Source organism: Branchiostoma lanceolatum, chromosome 10 (genome assembly GCF_035083965.1).
Source record: "Branchiostoma lanceolatum isolate klBraLanc5 chromosome 10, klBraLanc5.hap2, whole genome shotgun sequence".
Lineage (NCBI taxonomy): Eukaryota > Metazoa > Chordata > Leptocardii > Amphioxiformes > Branchiostomatidae > Branchiostoma > Branchiostoma lanceolatum.
In genome coordinates, this window is record NC_089731.1 from 9,338,427 (window position 1) to 9,355,529 (window position 17,103).

At 43.3% G+C, this 17,103-nt stretch overlaps 4 protein-coding genes across 4 annotated transcripts; 3 read left to right on the forward strand and 1 right to left on the reverse strand.

Moving 5' to 3' along the window:
* The first annotated feature begins 1,327 nt into the window (after positions 1-1,327).
* LOC136443915 (type-1 angiotensin II receptor-like) lies at positions 1,328-2,514 on the forward strand. The gene is made up of 2 exons (XM_066441291.1): positions 1,328-2,150; positions 2,390-2,514. The coding sequence occupies exons 1-2, from the start codon at positions 1,328-1,330 to the stop codon at positions 2,512-2,514; spliced, it is 948 nt and encodes a 315-aa protein (XP_066297388.1).
* An 825-nt stretch (positions 2,515-3,339) lies between these two features.
* On the forward strand, positions 3,340-4,560 carry LOC136443916 (neuropeptides B/W receptor type 1-like). Its single transcript, XM_066441292.1, has 2 exons — positions 3,340-4,164; positions 4,480-4,560. The coding sequence occupies exons 1-2, from the start codon at positions 3,340-3,342 to the stop codon at positions 4,558-4,560; spliced, it is 906 nt and encodes a 301-aa protein (XP_066297389.1).
* A 1,860-nt stretch (positions 4,561-6,420) lies between these two features.
* Positions 6,421-7,596, forward strand: LOC136443917 (neuropeptides B/W receptor type 1-like). The gene has a single exon (XM_066441293.1). It carries the CDS (start codon positions 6,421-6,423, stop codon positions 7,594-7,596), a length of 1,176 nt encoding a protein of 391 aa, XP_066297390.1.
* A 2,738-nt stretch (positions 7,597-10,334) lies between these two features.
* Positions 10,335-14,063, reverse strand: LOC136443239 (melanopsin-like). The gene is made up of 6 exons (XM_066440401.1): positions 13,933-14,063; positions 13,179-13,312; positions 12,570-12,692; positions 11,794-11,925; positions 10,834-10,988; positions 10,335-10,577 (listed from the first exon to the last, which is right to left on the reverse strand). Exons 1-6 carry the CDS (start codon positions 14,031-14,033, stop codon positions 10,335-10,337), a joined length of 888 nt encoding a protein of 295 aa, XP_066296498.1. The 5' UTR covers positions 14,034-14,063.
* Between the last annotated feature and the right edge of the window lie 3,040 nt (positions 14,064-17,103).

A 17,103-nucleotide genomic window follows, 5' to 3' on the forward strand; every position in this document is an offset into this window, starting at 1 on the left:
AATCCAATCTTTATTAAACAACCTGGCAGACACAAACGTCTGAATTGTGATCTTCTCACAAAATCCACTTCAGCTAATCCACGTATCTATTATCATATAAGTATACAGATAAGGTAAAATCTATGGTAGACATAAAACACATATTCAATCCATCTAAACACACTGTTATATCTGCACTGTTAGCCAGTCCCCATTTACCGTATCTACGTAGCGCGACCATAAGGGTTGTCTATATCCTGCTAACTTTTCATGTACAATGTATTCGTCTCATGCGGAGAGCCTTACTTTAGGAATAGGATCAAAGTGAGAGCCTTCCGGATCTGTTGCTTAAGTTTGTAACAAAGTTGATTGCCACACCGTATCAGTGACCCAATTTAATGATTGAATTTGTACTGAGCCACAATGCCTATCCATCTCAATCGCTAGCTTCCGATTTAAGCTACGTATGAGCCGATCAACTCAACGGATCTTCTCTCCGAATCCAGCCTTGTAAAATACCTTACACAACACTATCATAATGTTCTTATAGTTATCCTCTTCCGATCACGTTACAAAACTTCAAAGTTACGTAAAACCTCCCCAACCAATCACAAAGGGTTTCAGCCATATAGAAGGGCGGAGGTTATACTTAGCATCTCCAGAGATTGGTCCAAAGTCTGCTGACGAAACAGTGATCTGAGGGGTGATAATCCCTACTACATCAGTACTAGCTCCACATAGGCCTCTGTCTACGACTGGCATTCTGGGGACGGCTGTTGAAGATTTTAAGGTATGTTTCTGATTCATTGTATATAATTTATAACTAGTAGACACTGTATGGATAGTTGATATATACATGAGCGGCTGATGAGCCGCTATGATTGAAAATTATTTTAAAGATACATGCAGTATACATACATATATTTTTTTGCAGATTTTTTTCCTTGGTTAAGAACTTTTGACTTCTCCGATGGTGAATCGCAGCAAACAACAACAAAGCGATCATCCGTTTACTGTTATAATGTTCATCTTATGCATTACGCATTAAGTTGAATTTAACGGACATCAGATTTTTCTATCATTGTCAAGATTGACTCTTTAAGCTAAGGACATATTGTGCGGGGATTCGCATTATACGTCTACGTATAACAACTGAAGAAACCGAGTAATATGCAATATGTAGTACGTGAAGGATTTTGTCAAGACATCGGAAAAAGTGCATGGATCCGAAGAACAGTAAAAGCATTGGAGAGCAACGGCATGGTATAATTACGTCTTTTCAATTCCTTAATGCAGTCTGGACCGTATAAATCTTATTTCAATTCATTTTCTTTGCAGAAAAGCAAATATGGACATGGATATGGCGCTGGGAAACTTGACCTATGCTGTGAATGTCACAGTCAACGATGAAATGTTTCCATGTTCTAACGGCAGCACGATCAGTGACGAGATGCTCCCTTATTCGGATAACAGCACGATTTTCAGCACCAACGACAGCACGATTTTCAGCACCAGCAATGTTTCACCCACGCCTGCTTCTCCCCAGCAGAAGGACTTCGTTGTTGGCATAGCGATTGTCATGGGCCTTCTGGCCGTGGTGGGAACCACGCTGAACGGAACCGTCATCTTTGCAGTCGGCTTTAACAAAAAGCTCCGAACGGCCACCGGCTGGTTCGTGGCCAATCTAGCGGCGGGAGACCTCCTGGAGACGGCGGTCTACCTGCCGTTCGGCGTGTACACCGCCATCACCTACCGGGTTCCGTTCCACCCCGGCGTGTGCGCCGCGCTCGGCACCATCGGCATCTCCAACAAGTTCACTTCTCTGGCCTGCATGGCGCTCATCGGCTTTCATCGCTACATGCTCATCACCAAGACCAAGTCCACCTACAAGGCATTCTTTACCACCAGAAACAACGTTCTTATCGTCCTGCTTGCCTGGCTCGTGTCCTGGGGTGCCGCTATTCCCTTCGTTATTGGCTACGGCTTCAACCGACTGTCTACGACTGGGACCTGTGTTGCGGCGACTGGGCCTGTTGTGACGACCCGTCGTGCGGTGATCGGGACGCTGTACGCTCTGCCACTTCTCACCATGCTGTGTAGCTACACCGCCATCTACCGCCATGTTAGGAAAGCGTCCTACAATCCTGAAAACCCCTGTCTTCAAAACCAACGTAAGAAAAATCTTCTGAAAGTGGCGAAAAATCTGGCAATTCTGGCATGCGTGTTCTGTGTCTTGGTAGGTCCCTCTTGTATTCATGTGGTTTTTGGTACGGGCTGGCCTACCCCTGCGAACGCGCTAGTCTGGACAATGTACTATGCTAACTGCTGTATCAACGCTTTTCTTCATATCAGAAATAATTCGGATTTTAAGAAATCCTGTCGAAAGATGCTGTTCTGTCTCCCACCACAGAGAGAGCAAAACACAAACGGTCCGAGACAGGCAAGATTGGGTCCACCCATTGGCCATCGGGTGGAAGGAAATCCCAGTGGAAGTGCAACCACACAACGTTTAAATGTACCCCGTCTTCAGCCTAGAGAGCCATGTGAGTTACCCACGGTGTCAACTTAGATAGCTGATATCAAACCAATAATACTTTCCTTTTCACCAAATTCGAAGTTTCAGTATAGAGCTCTTACGTGGAAGATAGGATCTAGGAGGGGGTCTCATTCAATCATTGATCCAAGTGGAAACGTTTCATCCCTCCGTTGGTATCTAGTCCCAGACAGAGCATTCCGTAGATGACGTTCCGCCGCTCACCATTGTCGTATCAAGGGGCGGAGATTTTTTCATCGCGTCGGCATTGGTCTGATGGTCAATCTAACTAAGGTCTGAGCTAGAAGTGGCAATTCCTGTGGAATGAATTCTGCCCAGACTTGCCATGGTCTCCCCGTAATTAGCATTTTAGAACAAACACAGGCCGACACGATACGTTGGCTGTTGTATGTATATGTATGATTAAGCACATGGTACAATAACGTTGAGAATATATAGGTGGGGTCGTTCTGAAGGTTCATCAAACACAAGACATCGTGGATCGTCTGTTGAAGACTTGTCAATACATCACGTCATCGGAGAGACAATTGATTGAAAGAACGTTTGCTTCCTTGATTAAAGGGCATTAGAAGGACCGGTACAGCCTGGTGACATACGAGGCTTAATTTTATAACCTGGCACGGAAAAGTCCCAAAATTTATCAATATGAGTTGAACCTTATACAGTCGTGGTTTTAACATTAATAATGCAAGTTAAGACGTTCACAGTGGTCTATAAAAGCTGAAGGTTAATCTTGCTTGTATCAGTTCCGACCGCAAATACACCAAGAAAGTTGTTCCTAGCTCGAGCAACAAAAAAATATCGGTATGGATATCGGATTTAAAAACGCAACCTACGCGGTAAACGCAACTGTCAGCGACTGGATGTTCACATACTCCAACAGCACGGTTTTCAGCACCAACAACAGCTCAATCAATGTTTCACCCACGCCTGCTTCGCCACAACAAACGGGATTCACTGTTGGGGTGGCGATTGTCATGGGCCTTCTGGCCGTCGTGGGAACCACGCTGAACGGAACCGTCATTTTCGCTGTCGGGTTTAGAAAAAAGCTCCGAACGGCCACCAGCTGGTTCGTGGCCAATCTAGCGGCGGGAGACCTCCTGGAGACGGCGGTCTACCTGCCGTTCGGCGTGTACACCGCCATCACCCACCGGGTTCCGTTCCACCCCGGCGTGTGCGCCGCGCTCGGCACCATCGGCATCTCCAACAAGTTCACTTCGCTGTCCTGCATGGCGCTCATCGCCTTTCACCGCTACATGCTCATCACCAAGACCAAGTCTACCTACAAGGCCTTCTTTACCACCAGAAACAACGTTTTGATCGTCCTGCTTGCCTGGCTCGTGTCCTGGACGGCTGCCATTCCCTTCGTCCTCGGCTACGGATTCCTAGGAATGCAGGCGTCCGGCATTTGTGTTGCGGCGGCGGAGTCGTTCGTGATGACCCGTGTGATGATCGGGACACTGTACGCGCTGCCACTCCTCATCATGCTGTGCAGCTACACCGCCATCTACCGCCACGTAAGAAACGCTTCCTACAACCCTGACAACCCCTGCCTCCAAAACCAACAGAGGAAAAATCTTCTGAAAGTGGCGAAAAATCTGGCAGTTCTGGCATGCGTGTTCTGTGTGCTAGTGGGTCCGTCCTGTGTACTTTTGGTGTCCGGTATGAACTGGCCTGGAGCTGTTAACGCCCTAGTATGGCCTATGTACTATGCCAACTGCTGTATCAATTCCTTTCTTCATATTAGAAAGAACCCGGATTTTAGAAAGACTTACCGACGGATGCTGTTCTGTTGCCCGCCACAGAGAGAGCGAAACGAAGACCGCCCGAGGCAGGCAGATGTCAGGCCATCTCCGGGTCAGAGGTCGGACGTTAATTCTGATCGACCTTTAGCCCTACAATCTTTCACCCAACAACCTTTAACCCCAAAACCTTTGTCCACACAGCTTTTCACCCCCAAACCCTTGACCTCGGACTTTCGTTTAGAGGCTAGAGAACCCTGTTACCTACCTACTGTGTCTAACTAGATGACGATTTTCAACAAGACTGGACATTAAGCCTTGTTCCACTGTCCATTCATTGATATTGTCAAAAAGAGTTATGGGAAATCCCCCTGTACAGTGAACCGGTATACACTATAAACTGTACATAGCGTCTGTCTTCTCTGTAATGAAACGGTATATACTGTTCAACTGTTAATTGAGTTCATTGAGCTAAACTGGTTCGAGATCACTTTCTTTCACTTTCACTTTCACTAAAGCTGATTGCAGATATGTGGTGTTTAATTGTGTTCAATGGTAAACGTGTAAGAATTTTAATGTAAACCTGTCATTGATCACCACATTGCGTAATTCTGACAGTTGTTAGATATGTATTGACATGGTTGTGATGAAGATGTAACATAATTGATATCCTGTATAACGACTTGGGTCAAAGACTGATAATGGAATCGTTGCATGAAATGCATATCTTTGATGTGTCCAAAGTCAAAAATGATGTTATGATTGTAGAAATTAAAGTCGTGAATATGTCATGTAACCGTGTATAAAACGGACGGCTGTGAACATTTCAATTCAACATTTAAATCTGTGTAAACGTCAGACTAGTGGAAATGTCATGCAATATGTGATACAGTATTGTAACTTGGGCCACCTGTTGCCAATTTTTGATTTAACGTAATGAAATTTTGGTCGTTATTTTCAATAAAATTGATATCTAAAACCCGTGTATGTTGTCTTATGTTAGAAAACAATACTCTTAGTACAAAATAAGAATAGAATGACGTGTCTCTTTATTTACTATCAGGATTGCGTGTCTTTTTGGGAAGTTTTCAGTACTTCACCTGAGACCATTTTCTTCATGAAATTTACGCGGATGTTCCTTCACCGTTTCTTTGTTTACTTCCTTTCTTTCATATCTTTCTTTTCAATTGCTTAATTGCAATGTTTGTCTCTCCTGCCAACTGTACTTTCAATGACAGCAGCAATTTTGCAAGTGGCACAGCAGCAGGGCGATACATTAGTAAGTTATTGGCCGTTAGTCTGAAATAGTTAGCAGGTACAAATTATCTGGGTGGATATACCTTACAAGGTCTCACGATGAACTGCAGCAGTACGGCAACAACGTGACACACTTTCCTGTCTGTGTATTTATCGATATATCGATAATCGATTGAAACTTTACCATATCCACTGTAAAACTTTAATTAGATGCATTCATGAACATAGATTGCTTGGCATGGATAGGAAAGAAAAGATTAGCCCAAGCATACAGCAAATTTCTTAAAAATATGAATGCATAAAAAATAACAGATAAAGTGTTCTATCTTAAGGCTAGAGGACCACTCAGTGTTCCTATGGGCATCGTCTTAAAACACCATTGTCCTCAGCACAGGCTTCTTCTTTACAATGTTTTTATTTTGATATAATGTCATATTCTTGAATCACTACCCGGAATCATCACACTATTTATACAGATAGCTTGTCATTACATGTACGCACACATACAGAACGCCACGCGACCTGCGAGTGAGGAATGGATTTGCACACACACATAGGTGGTGTTTTATGCGGCTTACTTGGCACGGCATTTTCGAGTACTGGTACCTTCCGAGTCTGTGTCGAGTAGGTATTTCCAACTTTTCAACTATTGCGTTAATATTCGCATTTTACAAATTACGCGCTATATTTTGATTACCTGGCACGGAAAAGCTCAAAATTTATCAATATGAGTTTTGCTTATAGTTCAGAATTATAGCCCGTGGTTTTAGCATTAATAATGCAAGATAATACATAGCCAGTGGTTTATAAAAGCTGAAAGTCAATCTTGCTTGTATCATCCTAGCCCAACAAATACACAAATGAAGGTGTTGCTGCAACAATATCGGTATGGATATTGGATTTAAAAACGCGACCTACGCGGTAAACGGGACTATCAGCGACTGGATGTTCACATACTCCAACAGCACGGTTTTCAGCACCAACGACAGCTCCATCAATGTTTCACCCACGCCTGCTTCGCCACAACATACGGGCTTCACTGTTGGTGTGGCGATTGTCATGGGCCTTCTGGCCGTCGTGGGAACCACACTGAACGGAACCGTCATCTTTGCTGTCGGGTTTAGAAAAAAGCTCCGAACGGCCACCAGCTGGTTCGTGGCCAATCTAGCGGCGGGAGACCTCCTGGAGACGGCGGTCTACCTGCCGTTCGGCGTGTACACCGCCATCACCCACCGGGTTCCGTTCCACCCCGGCGTGTGCGCCGCGCTCGGCACCATCGGCATCTCCAACAAGTTCACTTCGCTGTCCTGCATGGCGCTCATCGCCTTTCACCGCTACATGCTCATCACCAAGACCAAGTCCATCTACAAGGCCTTCTTTACCACCAGAAACAACGTTCTGATCGTCCTGCTGGCCTGGCTCGTGTCCTGGACGGCTGCCATTCCCTTCGTCCTCGGCTACGGATTCCTCGGAATGCAGGCGTCCGGCATCTGTGTTGCGGCGACGGAGTCGTTCGTGATGACCCGTGTGATGATCGGGACACTGTACGCGCTGCCACTCCTCATCATGCTGTGCAGCTACACCGTCATCTACCGCCACGTAAGAAACGCTTCCTACAACCCTGACAACCCCTGCCTCCAAAACCAACAGAGGAAAAATCTTCTGAAAGTGGCGAAAAATCTGGCAGTTCTGGCATGCGTGTTCTGTGTGCTAGTGGGTCCGTCCTGTGTTTTTCAGGCGTCTGGTATGAACTGGCCTGACCCTGTGAGTGCCCTAGTCTGGATAATGTACTATGCCAACTGCTGTATCAACGCCTATCTTCATATCAGAAGGAACCCGGATTTTAGAAAGACTATCCGGCAGATGCTGTTCTGTTGCCCGCCACAGAGAGAGCGAAACGAAGACCGCCCGAGGCAGGCAGATCTTAGGTCATCTGTGGGTCAGAGGTTGAAACCAAATTCTGATCAACCATTCACCCCGCAACCTATCCGCCCACTAGCTCTGACCTCGAACTTACGTTTTGAGCCCAGAGAACCCCGTTACCTACCTGCCGTGTCTAGCTAGATAATGAATGTCAGCAGAACCGCCCTGACTACATGAACTCGGAATGTTATATAATACTACTATTTTCCTAACCTGATATACGTAGGCGTGCAATGTAGTATGTATAGCTACAGATGTATCAAGCTAGTAGTAGTAAGTACGTGGTGTGTAATTGTGTCCAATGGCGAACATGTAAAATTTTGTCTAAGGCCATGTTGATTTGATTATATGGATGACATCCTCTGGGAACCCCAAAACCGATGCGAGCGTGCGAATAAAAAGTTGCATTCATTACGAAATCTACGTGGTCAGGAAGGTTGAACAAATGAATAAGCACACAGTATGGTATACACACTGTTTTTTACTTTAGAACTGACTTACATATAGGCATTAGTATCCGTTTTCCCAAATGTTTTTTGTTGCAATTTATGGCATATATTTGCTCATTTTGTAGCTGCTTTGTCAGTGATTTACAGTATGGTCGAAAACGTCTTTATCTTTAAACGGACGGAAATTGGTGCGCGCGCGGATGTCATCCATATAATCAAATCAACATGGCCTGATGTAAACCTGTTAATGATCACCACACTGTGTATCCTGGTGGCTGTTTATATGTACACGCCTAGCCTAACATGTAATAGGTTTGATAATACATGTTTGACTATTTGAGTATAAGGCTGACAATAGCAAATATAGATTTGTCATGTAATGCATCACTTCAATGTGCGCAAATTCGAAAGTGATATTGCACTGTAAAACCGGCAGTTGTGAATATGTGATGTAACGTTGTGTGTAAACCAGACTATTGTGAAGTAGTTTTTAAATACGTGAAAAACTGACAGTACTGGACATGTGATGTAACATACATATGTGATGTAACATGGACCGCTTACTTTGTGCCCAGGTTGTGATTTAAAGTAATAAAGAGCTGGTCATCATTTACCCGTGTTTGTTCTTTTACTTTAGAAAATAATTATACTAAATGCACATGTCACGATTCTTTATCTTCAGGATTTTGTGTGTTTTCTGAATTACCATGACAGATTGAGATACCCGCCAGTTTCCAAAAGAAAGTTTGAATTGCCTTTATCCCCATTTCCTTTTCTTGCTTAATTCCTTTCTTTTTCTTCAGTTTTCTTTTTATATTTTTGCCTTTGCTGTAAACAATTCTCTCAATAACAGCAACAGTTTGACAAAAACCAGTAGCAGTATGATCCTTCGTTTAGTTTATTGACCTGTAGACAGTAATAGTTAGCAGGCACACATCATCTGAGTACATGTAGATACCTAACAAGGTGTCATGATAAACTGAGACAATACGAAGAACGTCACACTGTCTGTCTGTATCCATCACAAATCGGTTCCAACTTTGAATTATATATATATCATATAGAAGGCAATTTCCACAATGTTCCGTACACATTTGGCAATATAGCAACTTTCTCAACATTCATGAAAATATATTGCTTAGCAGGGATAGGACAGATAGCCCCCATCAAACAGTAACTTTCTTCAAAACATATACATTGTGTGCATCAAAAATACATATATACTTTCTCTCTAGATCTCATAGCCAGATAAGGTCAGTGTTCCTATGGGCATCGTCTTATATACACCATTTTCCAGGCTTCTGATTTACAATTTCTGTTTTACGTCATTATCACATATTTCTATTAGTACTTAAAATATAGAGACAGCCACTATACATGTATGTACATACAAGAGAGCACGCGACCTGCGGCCGAGGAGCACTTCTACACACGCACACGGGTCTGGAGTTTTAAGAGGTTTATATGGCACGACATTTTCGAGAGCTGAGTAGCGTTTGAGTTCGTGCCCAGTACGTTTTTCCACCCTCCTCCAGCAGGCTTGAATCCCTGGAATCCGGGAGGCTGTACCAAGGGATTCAAGCCTGCTGGAGGAGGGTTGGTTTTTCCAACTATTTCGCTACTATGCGTATGTTACCTGATATCTACAGGTCAAGCTGTTAGAATTGAACGCTAATGGAGATCTTAATAAAACGAACAAACAAAAGCTAAGTCATCTGAAATAGATTGTTCTACATTGTATATCTCAACAACAAAGGCATACAACGCATGATACACTTCCGGCAGAACGCACTAGACATTAGACACAGTTCTGCTAGCTATAGAATATTCACTCAGCTACATTTTCTGGTGAGCCAGCTCTTTTTATGAGCGGTGGATAGTTAGCCTGAGTGTCATACTGTTTAGTTCCAGGCTCTACCTTCACCAACCAGTTTGGTGACGGTAGAGCCTGGAACTAAACATGATGACACTCGGGCTAGTAGATAGCCAACCTTCCCTGTGTGTCGACAGGAACGGCCTAGCTACGCTCTATAGATGCACATCGAGACGTTATATCTCGTTTGGGGCGGCGTCTGGATACGGGAATCCATGGTAGAACTTCTCGCAAACCTGCAGAACGAAGTTGAAGGTAATCTGTTTCATGGTGCATTTTTGTCACTGGCATACTGACGTCTGCTCCAACAGTGCATGGGTCACCAAGACAAGCACTTGGTAGGGTAGGCCCTACCACAACATTTCTGCTAATCATGCAAAGAAAATAGAACCATATGCATATTCATAGCGTTGCTGAGGCGTTAATTGCCACTGTTCTTTTTTTCTTATTCCCTTCTAGAGAGTCACTTAACTCCCCCTTCCCTTCCAACGAACGTTTATAGACTAACAAAAACTCCTTTTCCCCATTAGGTTTCGAAATTGTGACAACATAGGAAGTTACGTACCTCGCTTGAAGTCCGGCATCATTGCCGCATACACGATGTAGTTCACTATAACAGCCGCTTTGGCAATTGCAGCCGGAATAGCTCCCGCAAGGGGTGTTATCAAGTGACCATATCCAGCCCAACCAATCAGAGCGACGATTGCAAAGGGTGTCCAGGACAGGATGAATAACAGGGTGACCAGGACCCCGACCTTGGCGGTGTGGACGTCGACGTGGCGCCGCTTTTTTGATATCTTCTAAAGGGACACAGAGTATTCTTCTTTTACGGTCTATTCAGTACTTTACATTCATATTTATTCCTTCACCAGTATTTAATATGTATATCTTCCATGAACTAATTCATATGACTGATATTCTAAACGATTCGCTATAATCGTCGAGCAAGTAATGTTACAAAACTGTCTAAAGCTGCTAAATTGATTTTAACGTGACACAGATTCAATCATAACTTATCCGTCAATTTCACAAACATCGAGACTGAACTACTCGTACCTGAAACGTCCTTCGGTCCATCATGCCTTTGAGCGCGAGGGTGCTGCGACGTGCGGCCCGCCAGATGGCGTAGTAGCAAATTATCATCACCACCATCGGTAGGACGAAGACTGCTAATGTCAGGGCCATGATGTACCATCTTTGGAATGCATTATCTGTACAAACGGAACACAAAACTACACCGGTCAAGAAAAGGAAGGCTCAGGAGAGACGAGAGACACATGTGTTTTTGGGCAACGTATTTGATCAAGTCCCCGGAAGCGTTCGGGACGCATCAGCGAAGTTCGACCGCGCTAGGGAGATTTGAAAAATGGCTGCTCCCCCAGCCGTGCCGATAGCGCGACAATTTTCTGTGAGCTCTCACATCACAACGACGTCGTATTTTCGCATGATGGACGTCGCTATACATTGTGATAGTGTTGTTTGAACGAACTAATCATGTATGGAAATTACTGAATAGATTGACTTTCAAAATCCGATTTTCGGGGGATAAAACTGCTTTACCTTCCTATAATGTTTTTATCTCCATGGAAAATGGAGAAATTGTTTTGGGTGTGTCTCTCTGTGTGTCTGACTGCCTGTGTTCCCGGTGAGCCAATCCGAGATGCCCGTGCCTAGATTCGTCACGTGATATTTAAATTTTTCGTCACGATGACGTCATGTTCGACAGGTGTTGCATTCTCGATGTAGCGTGGTCGGTTCGACGTGTCCAAAAGTTCCAAATTTTAGCACCCCAAAATTAAAGTTTTCTCACATTTTCGCGGAAATATTTTTTTTACAAAAATGCAGAGAAGGTACTCTCGAATAACATGGACGAGAATGGACGGACAAAGTTTGGTGAGCAGCTAATGGTACATAATGAAAAAGAAAATGTTTGAAAGTGTTTTCTCAGTTTCTTTATAATCCAAAGCCCAATGTCGAAAAAAAAAGTACAGATAAATGCTGGCTAAGAGAGTGTACCTGACAAGTAGTTGAAGGTGCAGCCTGTCTGGTATTTCTGCATGGACCACTTGTTCCAGCCGAAGAACGGAGGTAAACACCAGATGAGGGACCACAGCCACACCACCGCCACACTGATGGTCACCCTCCGGCCTGTAGTAGGACAGTAATGGTATAGATACATGGATATAAGAATATTGTGATGAACCAGTGATGAACCGAGACGAGGGGGGATACAAGCTCAGCCACATTTGGGATTACGTTCTCGCCGCAAAAGCGCCACCTACATCGGCTACTTATAGCGGTGAGAAGCAGTACTCCAGTCAGAAGCTCTGAAGAAGGTGTCTGACAGACACCGAAACGTCAGCAGGTGAGATTACCTGGTTGTGTTAAAAGAAACTCCAAATATCCTATGGATATAAGACATTGTCACTGCGTTATATATAGTCCGTAAATGATTTGATGACAAGTAGTCAATTTACAGCATCTTGGAATATATAGTGTTTAAAACAAGACACGAACTCTGACTTTTGTAATCAACAAATTGATCGATACCCTGCCATGCAGATGAGTTACATGTTTTAACCTAAATTCTATCTAATCGACTGTTATTTTTACGTGCTCTTAAGATTGTCCTTTTTTAGACATGTAAAGAATCTAACGCCTTTTAGTTGTTTCTTTCAAGACATGTCTACCAAGCTGATTTTACAGTAAAGATTGACTGATATATGTAGCTTTATTAGTTCCCAAAACAACAGCAACAACAACAATGGAACAACATTCATCAAAAAGCTTACCCCGATTAAGTTTACCGGTCAACGGCATAGTGATAGCGATGCACCGGTCGAAGGCGATGGCCGCCAGCGTGCAGATAGACTGTGTGCCGAACCACCCCGCCATGAAACCGGTCATCTGGCAAACTGTAGGCAGTATAATCAAGGGTCAAACAAGTTCGTGTTGAAACAAGCAATATGGCAAACTGTCCATAAACTTTTGCAAGGCTCGATTAGGCAAATCATCTAAACTGAGTAATCGAGATTTGATAATCAATTCAGATCAGTGATCATCAGTCATTAACCAAGATCACAGTGAAGATTTTTACGTTTGCTGTGGGTCAAAGGTGAAAGATTACGGTGATATGTTTACGGCGCTCAGCGTATTGACAGACAAAACCCATTTATTCTATGGTAACATTTCTAGTCCGGGGCCCGGCCGGGATACTAGCTGAGACCAAAACAAAAGAAGTGGATATAAAGAAATATACATCAACTATACTGATGAATATCCTTTTTACGTTTTATGTGGTTTGATATGTGTTATGTAATCTTTTACTTAAAATATCATAGTTTCCGTTCCCGCAAACTGCCCGGCCGGGCCCCGGTTTGGAAAGGTGACCATGTATTTACCTGTATCACTGAAGATCCACTTCCGGCTGAAGCTTGACGTCACGAAAGTCGGCACCGTCGCTAGGCACATGAGCACGTTCGTGATGGCTAGGTTCAGCGTCAGCACGTTCTTTGTGTGGTGAAAATGTTTCGACCTAGAAAGGGGAGAAGAAACAACGTCGCTGATATTTGAGTGCACGCGTCAATGACGTGATTTGAAGTAATACAGTTTATCACCCTAAGGCCATGTTGATTTGTTTATATGCCATACTCTGTGCTTAGATTTGTTCATCCTTCCTGACCACGTACAGTAGATCATTTGCCAAAGGCGACTTTTGCCAAACTTTTTTTATTCGCACGCTCGCATCAGTTTTTGGGGTCCCCGAGGATGTCATCCATATAATCAAATCAATATGGCCTAAGGGAATTAAGTATAGCTAAGGCTTGTCTATCGGTGTGACTGTCTATCTGTGCTTCTGCGACTCCTAGTGTGTGCAATACAGCATCGGCATACATACCCAGTGCTTAATTAATGACAATGCTATTAACGAAGTCATCTGAGGAATGGAGGGGAAGCAAGCATCTCAGGCTAATTGCGTTGTTTCAAATGTCTTACATACACCGGACGACAATTACTACAATAACTTTATTGCACAACAATTGTACAAGGTACAAAGTATCGCATTCACTGGTGCATAGATAACTTTACTATTCTCCCATGACTTTCTATGTGGGCCATACTGACTGGTTGTGAATATAAATGAGTCAATCTTACCTGAAGAAGACATAGATGATAAGCAGGTTTCCGATCCAACCGACGATGCCCACCACTAGGACGAACGCCCCCAAGGAGTAAAAAATGATCGGGTCCAACATCCTTTGCAGTTGGGAGCCCCAAACCTCAGAGTGGATGATTCTGTAGGACAAGCAAGATTTCGTAATTAATCATGTTGTAGTTATCTACGTTTCTGTCAATGAGAACGCCAATATGATGTCATGATACAGCATATCTGATTTAACATGGGTTTTGTTTAGTAGTTAAGAAACGTATTACCGAGGCATGATCATGATAAGAAAAAAAAGGAGGAAGAAACTGTCAAACAAATTGCAAAAGGTTCTTCCCCTAGATACGCAAGATGTCTGCCTGGTTAAAGACGGCAGCTGCTTGGCTGATTTAAGGTTGGTAAGGCTTGTTTGTACGTGCGGCTTTAACGTGTACATGTACATGTCCTTATCATTTTTCGCATCGGACACTGAAAAAATGCACCACAATAAGCCGTGATTGCTGGTTAATGCCATGCCACTGCTGTTGCTTTGTTGGTCCCAGGACTGTCATTAGTCAGCACTTATGAAGTCTCGCATCAGACAAACGACGTCCAAGATATCAGAAGCCATTCGTCTCGCGTTAATTAAAGGATACTTGAAGCTTTGATGATAATGAAGCTTTGACATTCGTATCACCTATCAATTTAGATTGGGAGAGCGATACCTTTATCTGACTTGCTTCTCTTTCAGACAGGTTATCGGATGGAAGGGCTGTCAGAAAACAGGACAAGTCAGAAGTAGGTCACAATCATTCCAACTAATCTTTGCTTGGGGAGTACGTAGCGGGATGTTTAACAAAGAAAAATGTCCTCAACGCACGCCATGATCAGACATATTCTAATTTAGTTTCAAACGATTCTCCCACTTATTTCCATCAACTTTTGAAAACAACCTTTCACTGCAGGCGTGACTTTTGTATAATACTACTAGTTTATTCAAAACATTGCTCATGACCTTTGAATTCGCGGTAGTATGAAATCAATAGATGCCTGAATGATTGCCTTTATTCGTGCACAATCAAGTAAGACCTTTTCCTGGCTCGGAGAAGAAATTCGTAATTAGCGTTAAATCAAAATGGCTTACAAGGAATACATTGAAAATACATACATACTTCCCTCCTTACATGTTGAAACATAACTTGTATAAGGTGTATGTCTCCGGCTTTTTTCTCCATGTACATGCAGCGTTTCTTACCTCTTTCAAAAGATAAGTGGTTGACTCGAACCGAGGTGCAACGCACCAGTTGGTACAAGTACAAATCCACGTCGACACTTAGTGTTTTCCCTCGCCATATTGCATGAGTTTGTAATCTCCAAAGAACTGAGATACGAACAGAAACTCCCCGCTTGTCTCACTTGTCAAACCAGTATAGACATCAGTATTCTGTACCATAAATGGTTGGGAGACCCTTTTCTACATATATATATTCCGTAGAATAATACTACCTGTGGCCTCAATACTTTGCTTTTAATCTCGCAAATGTGTAAGGTGAATTTTTATGTGTTGATTTAGCTTTTAAACAGGTCAATTGAATGTACGTCGGTTTATAATTCACTTTTTATCTGGGACAAACCAATTAAGTCCTCTTGAATCTACTGTTTGTGACATATTCCTATTTTGCTCATGTCACTTGTTTTCTGTAGGTCACCTGACATTAACTAGTCTGCGCACATGGATGAAATGTCATTCCAGTCACGCGCGAGGAAACTTATAAAACGACTTCCCATGACGCGGCGGTAGCCCATTTTGCTTTGATATGCGTGCAACATTCGACACCGGCCATATTTAGTACGGAAGTTGAACTGCTTACCAAGTCAAAACGTCCATGTCATCAAAAACACAGCCTGTGATCAGGCATTGATGACAAAAATGAGCAAGCTGGTGTGTTGCGCCGAAGGGCGGTTATACCGGCTACATAGATACAGACACAGAAATAGATACAGAAATGTTTCAATATAAGTCCATCAACAGGGTCCATGTACCTCTTACTCGTGGAATTGTGGTTTTCAGAAACGAAAGTATGGTTTCACGGGAGCAGGCCAATGGATGTGGACTGAAGAAGTGCCTAATTGGTGGCAGTAGCACAGAGTTCATTTACCTTTCACTCAAAGAATGGTTGCTTTCAGAAATTAACCATTTCAATGAAATATTGTGCTTAATGAAGGTTTTGGGCCTCCCTGAAAGCTGATGTATTGTAATCGTTGACGTGTTGGTTTATTTATTTGCTTGTTTGCTGCCATGCATGCTGTTCGTTTGCCCTGATGCGCGTCCGCAGTTCCACAATCGGCATTTGAATGCTAGTTTCATGGGAGTAAGGCCGAGAGACAGAAAATTAAATTCTCAACTGATAGCAGCAGAGTCCATTTACCTTTCACTCATGAACTTAAGGAATGGTTGTTTTCAGAAAACCACGTCGGTGAAATATTGTGTTTTCTTTGTTTCATGGCAGTAAGGCATGAATAAGCGCTAGGGAGATGGCGCGTGCCGCTGTAAAATCAATAAAGAGCTTTTCCCGACTTAGGAAGCGATTTGTTGTTCAGCCTGTAGTATCGGTATATAGCAAAGCTGGTAAGGTTATGGGCTTTTTTAGGATCAACCGAGGCCATGCAAATTTACAGAGGATTACCGCGTGGAATGTACTTTGTTTTCGTCATCTCAGTCGAACGGAGGAGGTTTCTGGTTTCTTTGTCTTCACTTGCTGACTTGGTTTCTGAGGAAAATAATGTTTTGGCTGGACGTGATCTCATTGAATCAATGGGAGACAGTCTAGGTAAAGGTAAAGATCTCAATCTTTTTGAGGCCGTAGAGATACTGATCTTGTTATCCACCGTGTCTAGGGCACAGTATTGGGAAACAGAGCCCATCTCTCCCCTTCCATCACCTTTTACGTCCTCAACCGAAGTCAAGTACCCATTCCACACCTGGGTGAATTGAGGAAAGGCATTTTTCAAGGACGCAACATAAAGCCAGGGATACTAGGAATGGAACCCGTGGCCTCTGTATATCGTGTCCGCTAGCTAAAGTCTAGCCACGCGGCCTTCCGACGCTACCAACGTCATTCTAAACCTGTTATTTGATTATCATGGTTTCCGGCTTGTACATAAGCCTCTTAGTCTTGCAA